This window comes from Teleopsis dalmanni, chromosome 2, assembly GCF_002237135.1.
Source record: "Teleopsis dalmanni isolate 2A chromosome 2, ASM223713v2, whole genome shotgun sequence".
NCBI classification, from domain to species: domain Eukaryota; kingdom Metazoa; phylum Arthropoda; class Insecta; order Diptera; family Diopsidae; genus Teleopsis; species Teleopsis dalmanni.
Genome location: NC_051847.1, coordinates 61,451,242 through 61,467,054, shown reverse-complemented (window position 1 = coordinate 61,467,054; position 15,813 = coordinate 61,451,242). Strand labels below are relative to the sequence as shown.

The 15,813-nt window shown below is 28.2% G+C and overlaps 1 protein-coding gene across 4 annotated transcripts; it reads right to left on the bottom strand.

Moving 5' to 3' along the window:
- Window positions 1-272: 272 nt before the first annotated feature.
- LOC119684050 lies at window positions 273-12,466 on the bottom strand. 4 transcript variants are annotated; one of them, XM_038097995.1, is made up of 6 exons: window positions 12,382-12,466; window positions 4,297-4,614; window positions 1,183-1,863; window positions 994-1,071; window positions 701-935; window positions 273-635 (listed from the first exon to the last, which is right to left on the bottom strand). In XM_038097995.1, exons 2-6 carry the CDS (start codon window positions 4,499-4,501, stop codon window positions 482-484), a joined length of 1,353 nt encoding a protein of 450 aa, XP_037953923.1. In that variant the 5' UTR covers window positions 4,502-4,614; window positions 12,382-12,466; the 3' UTR covers window positions 273-481. The 4 variants fall into 4 exon arrangements, with proteins under 4 accessions (XP_037953923.1, XP_037953920.1, XP_037953921.1 ...); XM_038097992.1 differs by having other exon boundaries at window positions 12,194-12,455; XM_038097993.1 differs by having other exon boundaries at window positions 12,311-12,455.
- Window positions 12,467-15,813: the final 3,347 nt, after the last annotated feature.

Genomic DNA, 15,813 nt, shown 5'->3' with positions numbered 1-15,813 from the left:
TCAATTATTTATATATTTTTCATGTCAATTAATGTCAAATCAGTTTTCAATGACTATGTCTATAATTAATTAAAACATAATAATGTTTTGTATTTTTTTTTATTTAATTAAAAAACTTAACACATTTTTAATAACAATGAACAATGTTTACAAATATCTTTTTTTTTACATATAAGAATATAATTTACCCACGTAAATATTTATTGAATTATATTTAATAGTGACTTTTGAGTTGACTAATATTAATTTATTTTTTTTTTGATATTATTTACAAAATAATTGATATGGAATCTGTTCAAAAAACGGACCCATACTATAATATTTTTTTTTGTATTTTTAAGTTCAGTTTGCCTATATACATATAATTGTATATGTGTTGATATATCTTTCGCAACTAAACTAGTATACATAAGTAAGGTAAAATGCTAAGGCAGTTAAGGAACAACAATTATTATAGGAACATACTGATCTGTAAATATCTTCATCTGCCCATAATAGTAGGCTCATCTGCCATAGCAATTTCATCAGTTGGTGCCTTACTACCCTTCTTCTTACCAGAATACCAAATGAACATAATACCACAAACGATGTTAACAGCAAATGTAAACCAAGCTAAGTAGACACCAAATCCATAACTAATAATTGGGAGATACATTATAAATGACAGATAAAAGAAAATCAAATGAAATAAAATACTTACGTCAGTTCTGCACCATCCGGATATGAATAGAACAAATGTTCTTTTGTGTAATCTATTGAAGCGAACAGCACTTGTATTACTACAAGAGCTGTCGATGCAGAAACCAAATGTATACCACCAGCAAGTCTCTTAAACATGTAGCGTGGATTCATAAAAGTGTAGAAAGAAAAAACTGAACCCAAAGACATGACGAATACCGTAATACAGGCGAAAGATGCTTGAGTACGTATATAATCTATTGTGAAGTACTTAAGTGAGTTTATATAAATATGAATACAATCTGATATACGAACCTAGTAGTGTATCATCATAAGCAGGTTCATTGCGCAGTGCTTTTGCATTGGAAAACATATCAATATATTTACAACGAGCTAATCAAAAAGAAAAAATTGAATCATATATTATAACTATATATATATATATATATATATATATATATATATATATATTGTAGTTATGTAATTGTATAACATTCAACTTACTACTTGGCACATAATCATAACCATAAGCCAATCGTTGCTTCTTAGGTGGTATTGGTGGTACCAATTGTAATACAACTCCATTCTCATTCAACACGTATGGTGGTATACCTAAATCCCGGAAATATGCCCATAATAAATTAAGTACTTGATCTATTTTATTCCAGTTTTCAAAAATGGCTGCTTGTCCAGATTCCGGTATAACAAAATTATAATTTGTTGAGTTTACAACCACTTCCTGTAAAGCATTTCCGAATGTTTTACGTTCTTTCGCATTTTGTATATCCAAAGGATTTATAGCTATCGGTTTAGCACTGCTCGGATTTAACGCCTTGCGTGATTTTTCTGATGAGAGTTCTAGACTTTGGAAAGCAGCTTTCAAAGTTTGGAATTCGGGTTCATCGTTTCTTATCCAATGTGCGAACATACGTTTCTTAGCTTCTTGTGTAAAATTTTTTAATGGAAATGTTACATTTTCATAGCGAAAATCATCAATAAATTCCATATGTGACATATTCATTTTAGCGTTGTTAACCAAACCAACATTCGTAAAAGCGAAGGATGTGAAATTTCGTATGACAGTCGAATTCGGTAAGGCATTAGGTGTTTTCGTTTCTCGACAGTGACGCCATAAACCGGAATGCGAAGCCATAAAGAAGCGACGAGTTTCAGGAATAAAAATACCTACAAAATTAAAAATTATGAAAAAATGTATAAAATGTAAAAAAGTGTGAAAAAAATTATCTTTAAGGCAGCTAATAGATAATTCTTTAACGACAATTATCTACAATATAATTATCTACAATAAAAATCTAGTTAATATATTAACTTATAAAATGTTAATTATTGTAGTTATGCAATATTTTTAATAGTTAGTTCTAATAGTTAGTGATTTATCACTAAACTGAGTCGAAAAATTTTGTATATATCACGTTCTGGAAGACTGATTTAAGCTGATAAACTCACAATTAAGGCATTACAAATCGTTAGATAATCATGCTGAGATAGTAAATTTATCATATTTCAAACTTCGTAATCAGTTCGTAATAAGTGATTTGTGAGTAAGTAAATCCCTTCGTAATAATAAAATACATAGATTTCATTTTAAGTTTTGAACCCATAATTGTCCATCGCATTGACATGTATGATTTGCTTTTCAAACTTAAAGAAATATTTCGTTTTGGAGACGAAGCATCATCAATGAAAATAAGAAATTAATTGTTTAAAACAAGGTTAAATACAAAAAGTCACGGTGTAAAAGACGATACTCTCGTTAGACGATACTCTTAAAAAAGAAGAAAGTGCTATTCGGTTAGATTTTAAAGGAATCGTTTTATTTTGGCCTTCTACTAAACACCAAAGGGATAAATTTTGATTTGTACTATCACGAGCTAGACAAATTGAATGATTCGCTTGAACAGAAAACGCTAGAATTAACTCGATACAAGCTTTGATAGCTTAGCTGGAATATTCTACCATATTCTCCAGATCTATTATCTTCGGATAATAATTTATTCTAGTCTCTATAAAATTTTTTAGACTCTCCCTAAGCATTAATAGCTTGCGTGAATTATTTTACCACATCTACTTTATTCTCCAGACCTAGTATCTTCTATTTATAATTTGTTCTAATCTCTATAAAATTTTTTAGACGGTAAGACATTTTCTTCAAATAAGAAGGTCAAAAAAGACTACCGAAAAACAAAAATTTTATAAGTATGATCTAGTTACTGCTATAAAAAACGTTAAAGATATTGCACCAGAATGGACAATATATAGTTCAATAAAATAATTATATATTATAGAGAAATTGTATTAAAATAAACAATTTCACGACATTACTTTCCGAATAACCTTACATATTCAAATCCGATCTTAACTTTATCTTCTGAATGCTTATTTATATCTAAAGATTACAGAAATTTAAAAACTGTACTGGTATAACACTATTTTTTTGTAGAGATTCGGTAATTATATTAAAATAAAAAAATAATAAAAACTAATAAATAATAAATAAATAATAAAATAAAACAGAATAATAGAAGATAAACATGGTAGAATTATTATTTTTGTAAATAGATTTTAAATCTACAACTTTTAGATAAATACGACAAGTGAGTTCTAATAACGTGCAGGTTTCTATTGTATGAATGTGATGTAGATATAACTTTAGGTAAATTTTGCGATATTAATAAATATGAATCAAAATATAGAGAATTGAACAATGGCCAATATATTTGTATACAGAATCTTAAATTCTCCAAGCACAAATAATAAGAATTTTGTATTTGTACATTTATTATGAGCACGCAAATTTACTGGAACATAATCGGGGACGTTGAAAACCAATTCCGGTCACATTCCGGTCACAGTTCCTCTTGTGGGTAAAAGAAAGTCGAACTAAAACCACCCTGAAGCATTTATAAAGGCGAGAGTGTGGCCAATGCTAATACTGCAGATATCGCTAAGTGTGTTAAAGAAGGAGGCCCACAAAAACTCAAGCTTCGTTCTGGCCAATCCTGTACATAAACACAAAAGGTGTTCTAGTGTCCTTTCTTCGAGAGTTGGTAGACATGCGTTGCAGAAGATACCACAGTGATTGAAATAGGGGTATTCGTAGAGGCGTCCATTCTATCTCAAGCTCAAACTAAAAGTGCCTTGAACTGCTCATTTAGTGAGTTAATAAATTTTCTACATTATTTCAGATTAGTTATGGATGAAATGTAGGCCACTGATAAAGATTTAATAGCTGTCAGTAAGAATATAGACTTCCTTTCCGTGAAAGTGCATTTTCAAAGTAAGACCACATGCTCTAAGGATGGCGAAGATTTCTGCCTGAAATATTGAGGTTGAATCGGAGAGATGGTAGGATTTATTAATCCTTAGGTCTGTGGAAAAGATTTCGGCTCCAATGCTTTAATCTTATATTTTATAAGATATTTTTGTTCTAAGGTTAAATGGAACACATATTAACTAATAAATATTTTATATACATAAAATAACTTTATAATAATCAAAATATGAGAGAACTTAACAAAAAGAAGATAATACACTATTTTATTTATATATCTTCAATACATTGTATTTATTTTCTGTTTGCTTAAAAATATAAATTACCTCCTCCACCGGTTATGATGATCCAACGATCGGTGGCAATGGCAATTATCCAGATAATCAGAGATAATGCCATTAGCACGCTACAGCCTAACAGTACACGTCGCTGGAACATGTAGGCTGCCATCAGTGGTTTTCTGGCTTCATCGTGTCCAAGCGTTGACGTTGAAGCATCACGCTTCACACTCTTCACACTCATTTTTTTCATTTTTAATTTTTATCGCCTGCACAAATCGCTTTCGCGGGGACAACTAAAATTTCAGAGTTATCGTCCATACGTTTTTCACAAAGCCACACGGGGAATTTCCGTAGCTAAAAATACTGAAATTGTCATAATAAAAATTAAAATTCTTGCCTTTAATAAAATCTTTTTATTATAGTTTAGAATTTTCGCTTTTATTTCAATTTTAATGCACTTATCATTTATATTTCGGAAATTCATTTAGAAATTATTACGTTTTTCAAAAATAATATTTTGACACACTTTATCTCAAAGTGAATTTACATTTCTTTGTAACATTATTGCTTTATTAAATTATTTTTAAGATTATTTCTTTGTTGAAAATAAAATTATGTGAAAAAAAAAATTTTAATTCTAAATAAACACTCAATAAATTTTATTTTATTTATATAATTTATTAATATTGTAACTATTTAACAAAAATTGGATTAATTTTTGTAATTTTCTAATTTAATACAAATTTTATTTTTAGACCTATAAGCTGAAAATTAAGTATTTATTGTATATCATTTACACTTAATGAATTTCATTATGTGTAAATTATGCACAAATATTTATTTATATATTTTTGTCTAAATTTATTTTTTTTTATATTAATTTTATTAATTTTTGTTCTTGAATTAATTTTGTTTTTTTTTAGCTATTAATTGGAAGGATTTTGAACTTGTTTTTTGTGATTAAACATGATTTATTATTGTTAATTATTATAATTTATATATTTGTATTTAATATATATTTTTGTTTAAAAACAAAAAGGTTTTTCATTGCTTTGTTTTTGTTGCTAATATTTTTTTTTTTACAAAAATATAAATCATTTATTAATTTCTTTTCATTATACTCCTAATAAGTTTGCGGTTTGGGTTAAGAAAAACAAAGAAAAATGTATGAAGCAATTTGTTAATGACAAAAATATGTTTATAGAGTAAATAAATAATCATTTGTCAACAATTTGATTTCCAGAAAAATGGCTAATTTTCAGTTAAATAAAAACAAAGAAAATTTTCCGTATAATTTAAAATTAATGTGCACACATTTTTTTGAGTCTTATTAACTGCAAATATATGGAAAAATTTTCGTCTATAATGTATTTTTTGTTTTTGTATTTATTGTACATTTCTCATATATAATATGTCTGTTTACTTTTATGAACTATAGAACTCACAGTTCTTCTTATATATTGACATTTTTGACATATATTTGTTATTTCTTTCATGGTCGATCTTATATGTGATTTACGAGACTTGACAGTCTGAAACTCACAGAAGAATTCACAATTGGGAAATATCTTAAAAGCATTTTACTTTAGATTTTGAAATAATATTGAAAATGTGTAGCGCATTTTGAATATATAAATATGTTTATTTATTTAGATATATAAACATTCTTTTTGTTTAAGAATTTTTATTTTTGTGTTATGGTTTTGTTAATGTCACAGTTAGTTTATTTGATATATGTTTGCTAGCTACAATTGAGAAAAGGTACATTAGTTCCATTTAAAGTTGTAGATTACACCTTTTCATTGAAGCGAATAGTATACTGAATATTATTATTATTATTAGCATTAGTATTATTATTAAAAGAATAGATCGTGCACTGCGATCTAAAAGTTCTATTGTGCCCCTTAGTCGGATTAGAGTGTATCTCCAAGTCCGATTTCTTTAATGAAAGACAGTATAGAGCCTATCTTTCCTAGTCTTGAATCCTTATGATCCATGAAATACCCTCCTAGATGTTTTTTCCGCTTGTGCATCAGTGTTCTTGTTATAATATTTTTTTTTAATATTTATATCGTATAATTGAATTTAATAGTAATAAAATTTATTTATTATTTTTGATAAATAATTAATAGATCAATCCACAGCTCCGGCAGACGGCTAAAACGTTTCAAAATTCTTTCTAATACAATAAACTTATAATGAAATAAACTGAAGCTAAAATAGTACTACTATTCAATAATTTCGCGAAGCATCATCTACTCATTAATATTAGAACTTAAATTTAGACACCATTTTAATACTTCTTTCATAAGATTGAAAAAATTTTATTTTGATCTGTCAACACATTCTTTGTTTGCTTTCATTTTAAAATTGACGTTTCATTCCATTTTTTAACAATGGAAAATTTTGAACAACGTACAGTAACAAACCTCTTAGTTAAAAGTTCAAAGAAGTTCATTGAAGTTCATACCAAAAAGGTAAATTGGTGAATCAATCTGATATATAAGTACATTGGTTTAGTTAAAAATGCCGTACCTATTAAAAGTAACCTAAAATATTCTCAAGTATCCTTAGTATCCTAAATATTTTAAAGAAAAACAATCAGTTTTCCGTTTCATCACAACGTACTTGATGAAAATGGATCCAAAAACATGCCAATTTTATTGCAACGACCCGAACCGTGACTGAGTGATACCTCAGCAAAATTAAACGACGAATCCGTGTCGTTACAATTGGCACCCGAACAGGGACTAGTGTTCGAGAGTAGTCCAAGTAGAAAGAAAAAGAATTACTATGGACCTGATTAGACAAATCACAGTGGTCAATGCTAGAATGAAAAATCAAGACCCAGAGGATAAAATTTTAACGATTATCGCAACAAGGAACAATGTCGGTGGGATCAAAAGGAATCATATGTAAGTTCAATAAATCCTCCAGTGCTTTGCTACCTTCAGATGGTTGAAGAGATACAGAAGTAGTCCTGTAAATATGATGGTGGTAAGGATCCATTGGGTTTTATTGATCACATAGAGGAACTGGCAGAGATGTGCTGTAACGATGTAAATCTAATTCTCAACATGATGCCTATACTTTTTAAAAACAAAGCATCAAAATGGTACGGAAACAATCATAAACCTTGGCTCCTCTGGTCAAGCTTCAAGAGTTATGAGTGTTTTTTAATTAATTTGCAAATAACTTTAAGGTTCCATTTCGAATATACTGGAGAGCGGAGGAGTACAATAAATTTTTTAAATAATATCCTTTTACTCTTCCATTTACTCTATTCAAAAGTAGTGGTTTGAAAATCTTTAGACATACAATATATGGATTTGTGAAATTTTTTTGAGGACATTCGTAAAATGTTGACAAAAAGAGATCCTTTCGAGTTTGGGATTGGGTAGTTACACAAGATTTGAAGACAATCCATATGAAAATCATATATAAACTAAGATAACACAAGAGGTTGTCATAAAAATTTGATATAGGGTTTTGGAAGTGCTTCAATTGATTGAGAGAATTTTTATAAAACAAAAAATTCTGGATATTTTATTAGCATAATTTATATCAAGTTTGGGTTTCTAAAATCTCTATTTATTGCAATAGTTACTGCGAATAATATCGCTAATAATGCAAAAAAAAAAGATTTGAATGCCACATTATCAAGAACATCTGATGAGATTAGAAAAGAATAAACAGGATTTTATGAGCCGTTTCATTAGAGTGGATGAGGCTTCGATCACCCGCAGACATCTTAATTCAAATAGAACATAGAAGTGGTGTAAACCCGACTCTTCGGCTACAAGGGGATTTCGTGTCCAAAAATCAGTCATTAAAATTATATTTTGGAATGCCGGTATATCCTTAAAATATGAAATCTTTATTAATTTTATAACTAAAAATATATTTTTTTAAATTTCGTTCCACACAACGATTGAATAACCTAGTAGCTATTCGAAAAATGCATATTGTGTAGCCAAAAGTAAATGACGGCAAATACTTAAATAGGTGCTATTATAGTTCTTAAAAAACTAAAATTTTCCAAATATTATATGTAGATATATTTTAATCTAAATTTATTTGTTTTTGTCGTATATTCTCAAAACATGTAGCGCACCAACTAATTATGTATATTTCCGTAGGCTGAATAGTTCAGCCGTGTGTTCATTTAACATATTTTATTGGTTTAATATAAGCGCCAATATATCAAAACTGAAAAATTTCTCTAAATCCACGTGTATTCATCCATAACTTATAGTAGTAGTGGATTTTCTAATGTGCAGAGTACACACGAACTTGCGAAACAGATTTATGGCAGTATCGGATATGTTTCAATAGCGCATGGCTCTGATATATGTATGGTAAAAAAATTTTATGTATGGCAAATTTGTTAGATTTTGTGATTCAAAATTTAGAATCGTCTTCGGTTCGCGTATAATATAAATATTTAAAATTTATTGACAGGATTTTTTAATATTGCTTTAAGTTTAAAAAAATATTTAATCCTAAATTAATAGTCTATTTTTCATTGTCCATATAACATTTATCATAAAAATGTTTAAGTGAAATTTAAATATTTTGATTTTTTTATGTGATTAACACAACATTTAAAAACATATTTATGTGCTTATTGAATCATTTGTGGTGTTCATTATGTGTGTAGAATGTCTACATGTTGTAAAAATGTTATGTGACAGCCCACAACTATTGTAAATCTTAAAATTATTTTTGTGTTTCCCCCAATTAAGTTTTGACAGCACTCTCCCCCAAAAGGTTTCGGCATCACATCTCTTAAATCAGTTAAATAAAATTAATATATTTTAAGTTTTCAAAGAGCACGTGAAAATATAACTGCAGATAACTTTGTTGATCCATTGTGTATAGAAAGAAACTTTTGAAGAATCCTCTTTATAATCTCTGAAAGATTTTTTTACTGAAGTAGCGATAAGTTTACTTTTATATGTGGTTTGTAAAAGTCTTTATTTTAGTAAAGAAATTTTGAAGTTATCAAGAAAACATGACTGGTATCCATACCATTCAGAAGCGACGATATTTTATATAATATACACTGTTAAATTCTCCCTAATATGGCTTATAATTTAGATTTTCTATCGACTTCAGATAATACAAGCAGTTATGTTGAGTATCTTCAAGATATAACCGTATATCAGAAATTTGATAAATCTGATTAGTATCTGCATCAGTACGTCGAATTTATATTAACAGATATTGGATTAACTAGAGACTTAAAGCGAAAAAATTATTTTGTTTTTATTTTTACTTAATATGCTTACAGCAGTTACCATTGAACACAGAGCATGATTTTAATTCCCCTGCAATATGTATTTCGCAAGGAATTTTAGTAAATTCTTGAGAATTACCAATAAAAAATAGAAACGTCATATGTCACTGTTAGCCGCTGTTTGCGTAATCTATATAAAAAATTGCATACACTATATAATTGCATATGGTCTATATAATATGTTAACAATTCTAAACGTCGATATCTTAAGAGGTAAACTATATCAACACATATCGTATTGGAAAAAGTTGCTCGAAATAGCTGTATCTACCAAAATCCGTTGTCAAATTGGCGGGCCTAAAAAATCGGAATGCTCCACTTATTTGTTTGTAACTCTGGGATTAATGTAACCATCGTTTGTGTAATAATATGAAAATGATATATACTACTCCACACCTGATGACATGTGTAGTTTTTATTAATGTAATCAATACAAAAAGTAAACTATATTGAAATAGCTAACTTTACCAAAATCCGTTGTCAAATTTGAGTGTATGGGAGCTAAATACTGTCTTAGTAAACCCGCACATGTCTTAATTAACATCTATCAAGTACAATTTAACAATAGTTATAAATTAACACATAGTTAGGATTGTACCATTCATATCCAACAAAAGACATTTACAAAAAAAAATGATTCGTGTGCTCAGAAATACGGAATGTGATATAATTCTAAAACTGGCGCAATCGTCATCTTTTCAGTTAGTGACAGTTGTTATACGAAAGATTGATCTTGTATGATCGTATTGCTTTGCAACACTGGAAGCTAATATTTCTATCGTCTATCAATTTAATATATATGCAACGATTAACTAAAACCTTAAATGTATAATAAATTTAATTCTCTACCTAATACAGCCAACTCTATATATTTGAAAACCACTTTTATATATAACACTGTATTACTACCATCTTTTTCTTTATTAGTGGGTTAAACTTTTGTTGAGAGAAGTGGGTTGATAAATTATTGAGTTAAGAAAACTAATATAATTAAAATAATGTCTTGCTATTTTACTCATTTATATTGCGAATGCATTCTAATAGGAAATATGCATTATATTGTATATAAATGTAATCAGCTGTATAATCCAATTTATATGCAAGTTATATTCAAGCGTTGCAATATATTTTTATAAAAAAAATATTTATATATCTTATATATATGAATATGTATTTAATAATTGCAATTATTTTGTATATTATGAGGAAGACTGTTCCTATTAGCTATTTATTTTTAATTAGTATTTTGTACATAAAAAAAAAATTATAATAAAAGTTGGAAATACTAAACTAAACCTTTAACATTATTATTTCACAAAGAAATACGTGTAAGCAATTTTAATAATTTATATGCTCAGATAATCATATAAAATTTTCTGCATTCATTGCAATTTTTATAGATAATAAAATTTAAATTTACTGCATTGAAGTGTTGAATGTTTTGTAAACTAAGAAAATGTATATAATTCTAAAGAAAATCTGTGCGGATGATTTTATAGAAAATAATTATTTTTTAAAAATTTTTGAATTAATAACAAAGATAATGGTTCAACGTTATGATTATATTCCCTTAACTCTTACTAGAGCATGTGGCTGGAGTGTAATTTAATTTCATTAAAATAAAGATATTTTTATTAACGTATTTAATAATGTGTTATATACTATTATTTTTATATTTCACTATAATTTCTATTTTATTTATTTATTAAGTTAATTTATTAAGTTGATTATAGTGACATATAAAAATAATAGTATATAACACATTATTAAATAAGTTAATAAATATGTCTTTATATTTATTAACGTATTTAATAATATGTTATATACTATTATTTTTATATTTCACTGTAATTTCTTTTCTATTTAATTATTAAGTTAATAAAGACATATTTATTAACTTTAATAATGTGTTATATAGTATTATTTTTATATTTCACTATAATTTTTTTTTATTTACCTATTAAGTTTATAAAGATATATTTATTAACTTATTAACTAATATATTAGATATTATTATTTTCATATTTTATTTTAATTTCTTTTTTATTTATTTATTTATTCCAGATATTTAATACTTATTTTTTATTAACGATATTCACTGTCTACTAAATTAATAATATCGATCCATCATAAAAGTTTTGAAAACTTTTTATTACTTTTTTGAAATATTTTTATTTTATTTATATATTTTAGAGCAAAATAATGATCCACAATTAGAAGAACTAACAGGCACTATAAATAATAAATTTGACATAAAATCGTAAATTATATAAATAAATCATTTTTGGTATTTATTCGTATATATTTTGTACATAAATTCTGCAGTTGCAGTTAATCAGTATATGTTAGAACTGTATATATATATATATGTTGAACATTTCTATATATTATGTATTTAAACATTTCTATGTATTATATATTTAAGCATTTTTATATATTATATTTAATAATATATATAAAAAAATTGTCAAAATATTTTTTCCTTACATTGATTTTAATATGCAAAGTAAAAATTATTAAAATATTTTGTATATAACGTTGAGTATTTCTTATTATTTTCACTTTTTTTATGACATTAGGTATTATCTATAAACATTTAGTGTAAAATATTATTATAATACATTTTCACATTCGAAGTCGTACCGAAAAATTCTTTAGGTTTGCTTAAAATAGTGTCAAGCAAAATTTAAATAAATAAAGAAATAACTTATTGTTTAATTTTTAAATTTCACTGCACGGCACACACGCACACACACATACACTTAGCCGACGTTAGGTGCTATACATATTCCGCCAGATTGCTTCTTAGACCAAGTCAATCAGTCACTTACTCGGTGCGCGACCAATTTAAACTGAAAGGTTGCTATCAACAACATAGCCATCAAGCAAATGTTGAGCATGGCATCCTCCCATCAGGGTCCGGTACTGTAGTATGAAAATCTAAATTGAAACGAAGAGATATCAGCACCATATGATTAGTCTCTTTCACTATAGTTTAAAAGAAATCTTGAAGAAATTCTTTGTTTTGATTCTCTCGGGAAGCGCTATATAAACAAAAGAAAAAAATTTAAAAAGAATAAAGGCGGGTATCTGCAGCCACTGTACATTTACAAAATGTTAAAAAAAACCTATTTTTTGATATATGTTTGTTTGTTGATATCAATGTAGAGAAGTATAATTAAGTAAATATTATTGTAAGGCACAACAACAAAATAGCATATTTAAAGGGACGGATTCTCAGTAGTTCACTTCATTCACAAGTGCGATGATTTTTAATGTTCAGTTGGAAAGTCGAGCAATTTTGTTCTGCAGCAGCAGGCAGGTTAAGTTTTTTTCTTCGGACGACTTTATTTTCTTATTTTACTTAGCAAAAAGTTTGTTTATTTGATGCGTGAAAATATTTATTATTTAGCCAAGTATTCCCTCTTTGTGCTTAATTACTAGATTTTAATGATTAAATGTTCTATGGGCGATGTAGTCGGTATGTGTACAGTCCGACGTCATTGTTTCATATATTTGCTTTTTCTAAAATTTTTGTGTTAGATATTTTAAAACAATGAACTAATTATTAATTAGTGTTAACAATTTGCACTTGAATGCCAATCTGAATTCTTAATAATAAATCTTAAATAGATAGTATCAGGAAATAGTCATATTTAATATTCTGTCTAATCTGTAACTTTAAGTGAAAATGTGGGTATTTTTATATAACAGGAAACAAACATTTTTATAATATGTTACAATATAAATAAAATCTGACTGACATCTATGTTGTATAGACAGTCATATGACGAACGGTCATTAAAATTTCACGCTCTTATGTCGTATCATAAATAGTCATATCACAATTAACAATTAACAATGTGATATTTTTTGTTGTGCCGAAATTTAAAACATAATTTAAAAGTTAGACGGATTCGAATAGCAAAGAAAGGACAAAGACAAAAATTTTTTATTTTTAATTTATTGAAATTTGGCTGACCATACAACGCTGTTTCGAGTATTGCCAAGTACTCTTCATCAGTGGTCTTTGCAAATAATCGAATTTTATTTAATTAGTTTATAGTTCGTATATAATTTATTCGGACTGCAAGTGCCAGGCTTGGAACTCGTGCCTGTTAAATTAGAAGCGATGACTAATCGTGTTTATCCACAAATAGCCAAGGCTGCACAAACTTTCAATGCTCAAATTCCAGGTTTTGTCACTTATTATTATTTAATTAGTGACACCAACCAAAGCACTTGCCGGGCTTTAAATTAGATCGAGCGTTTAAACTAGAGCTTTATTTGGAAACACAAGTTCAACGAATTGAAAGTTAATCTTTGAGTTTGCCTATTTTTGTTTCAAAGCTATTCTTTTGAAAAGTCTTTCATCTAAGTTAAGGACACTTAAAAGCATATAACTAACACGTTCTTTGCTGAAAACGATGTTAATATATATAAATAAAAAATTTTTTGTATTTAAAAAAACAGATGGCAGTTGAGTTTGGGATGTGAACTCGATTTAGAGCCAAAGAATCGGACTCACACCACTCTTTAGCCACTCTCTCTCTTTAACCACTCTTTTTATATAGGTCTAGCACCATTAACCTTAAACACAATAAAAGACTAAAGAGTGGTGTGAGACTGATTCTTTGGCTCTAAAGCCGAGTTCACATTCACAAATCAACTGTCATCTGTTTTTTGGGATACATTGTGACCGAAAAGTTTCCGGAAATTTTAAATAAAACGCAAAATTCTTAATCTTCATCAATATTTATTTTATCTCCTTCAAAATATGCTCCATTAGAAGCGATACACAAATGCCAACGTTTCTTCCAATCATCAAAAAATTTTTTATAGGCGATTTCCGGTATGGCTTTGAGTTCCCTCTGCGAATTCTGTTTTACGTCTTCTATGGATTCAAAACGCGTTCCTCTGAGTGGTAATTTGAGGTTGGGAAACAGGAAAAAGTCACACGGTGCAAGATCAGGTGAATACGGTGGCTGTTCGATGGTATTTATTGAATGTTTGGCCTTAAAATCGTTGATAATGTTGAACAAATTGAGGTGAATCGGAACAAGCCGGGCGTTGACACGTCGCATACACAAATTGTCCACCAAAATCAAACGAGCCATCTCACGACCGATGCCTAGCTCTCGTGCTATCTCTCTAACACTCACATGAGGATTTTTGAACACGATTTCCTTTGCCTTTTCAATGTTTTCGTCGGTGGTAGAGGTCGAAGGTCGTCCAGAACGCGGCATGTCTTCGACGGTCGTACGACAGTCCTGAAAGGCTTTGTACCACTCATAAACTTGAGTTTTCGATAAAACTGATTCCCCATAAGCCTTTTGTAGCATTCGCAACGATTCTGCACACGAAATTTCGTTCGAAAAACAAAATTTGATGCAAACTCTTTGTTCAATATTTTTTTCCATTGTTTTTTTCGCAACGCACTACTGAGGTGAACTGGTTTCAACAGCTGCCGTAAACGAACTGTCTGACAGATCGCGCTCATTTTTGGCATAGTAATTAAGGACAGTGCTGCCAAACTACATAAACTTAAAATATCGAAAAATATACAGCGCGCGAATTTTAAATGAGAATTTCCGAAAACTTTTCGGTCACAATGTACAAAAGAAATTTTCTAAATGTATCACCCACAGACTGACAAAACAATAACCTCAGATTATTATTGCAACTTTTTAAATGAAATGAATGCACAAATTAGTGAAGAAAGATATATTTTACAAAAAAATATATAACATTTTAAAAAATTACACTGGGATCAGTGAATGAAAACACGATTTGCTAGTTTGCAAAAACTAGTTGATTTACTATATTTAATTTCTTCTCAGTTTGGGCTCTTCTGGCATCTCAAAATTTTTTTCATGAAGTATGGTTTTCAATAAACGGAGAGCTAACAGTGGCTGTATGCGTGTATTTCTCAGGCCTTCGGAAAACCACTGCGGTATTTAACAATTGGACAACTATTGGATGAAGTTTATTGACGCTAATGCATATTTTGCTGAATAATGAATTCAATTTGACAACTAGAAACTAATCTTTTATTTTAATGTCAAATAAAATTAAAAGTTTATGTGAGTTAAGACTTGAGATTCTCAAAAAAAATTTTATTTCAGTTAAAAACTTGCGAGTATATAGGAAAATCATTAGAATATATTAGAAAAATCAAATTTTCTTTGACAACATATGACACAATGCATCTTTAATCCCACACAAATTTATTAAATTTTTGGATCAAAGCTTCATCTACTAAA

What these genes read in the sequence shown, in the direction of transcription:
- LOC119684050 (XM_038097995.1), bottom strand. Translation starts at nt 4,501, where the DNA reads ATGAAAAAAATGAGTGTGAAGAGTGTGAAGCGTGATGCTTCAACGTCA. An exon ending in CATCATAACCGGTGGAGGAG is followed by an intron (nt 1,864 to 4,296) that starts GTAATTTATATT and finishes TTAATTTTGTAG; the next exon opens with GTATTTTTATTCCTGAAACT. An exon ending in TTATGATTATGTGCCAAGTA is followed by an intron (nt 1,072 to 1,182) that starts GTAAGTTGAATG and finishes CTTTTTGATTAG; the next exon opens with CTCGTTGTAAATATATTGAT.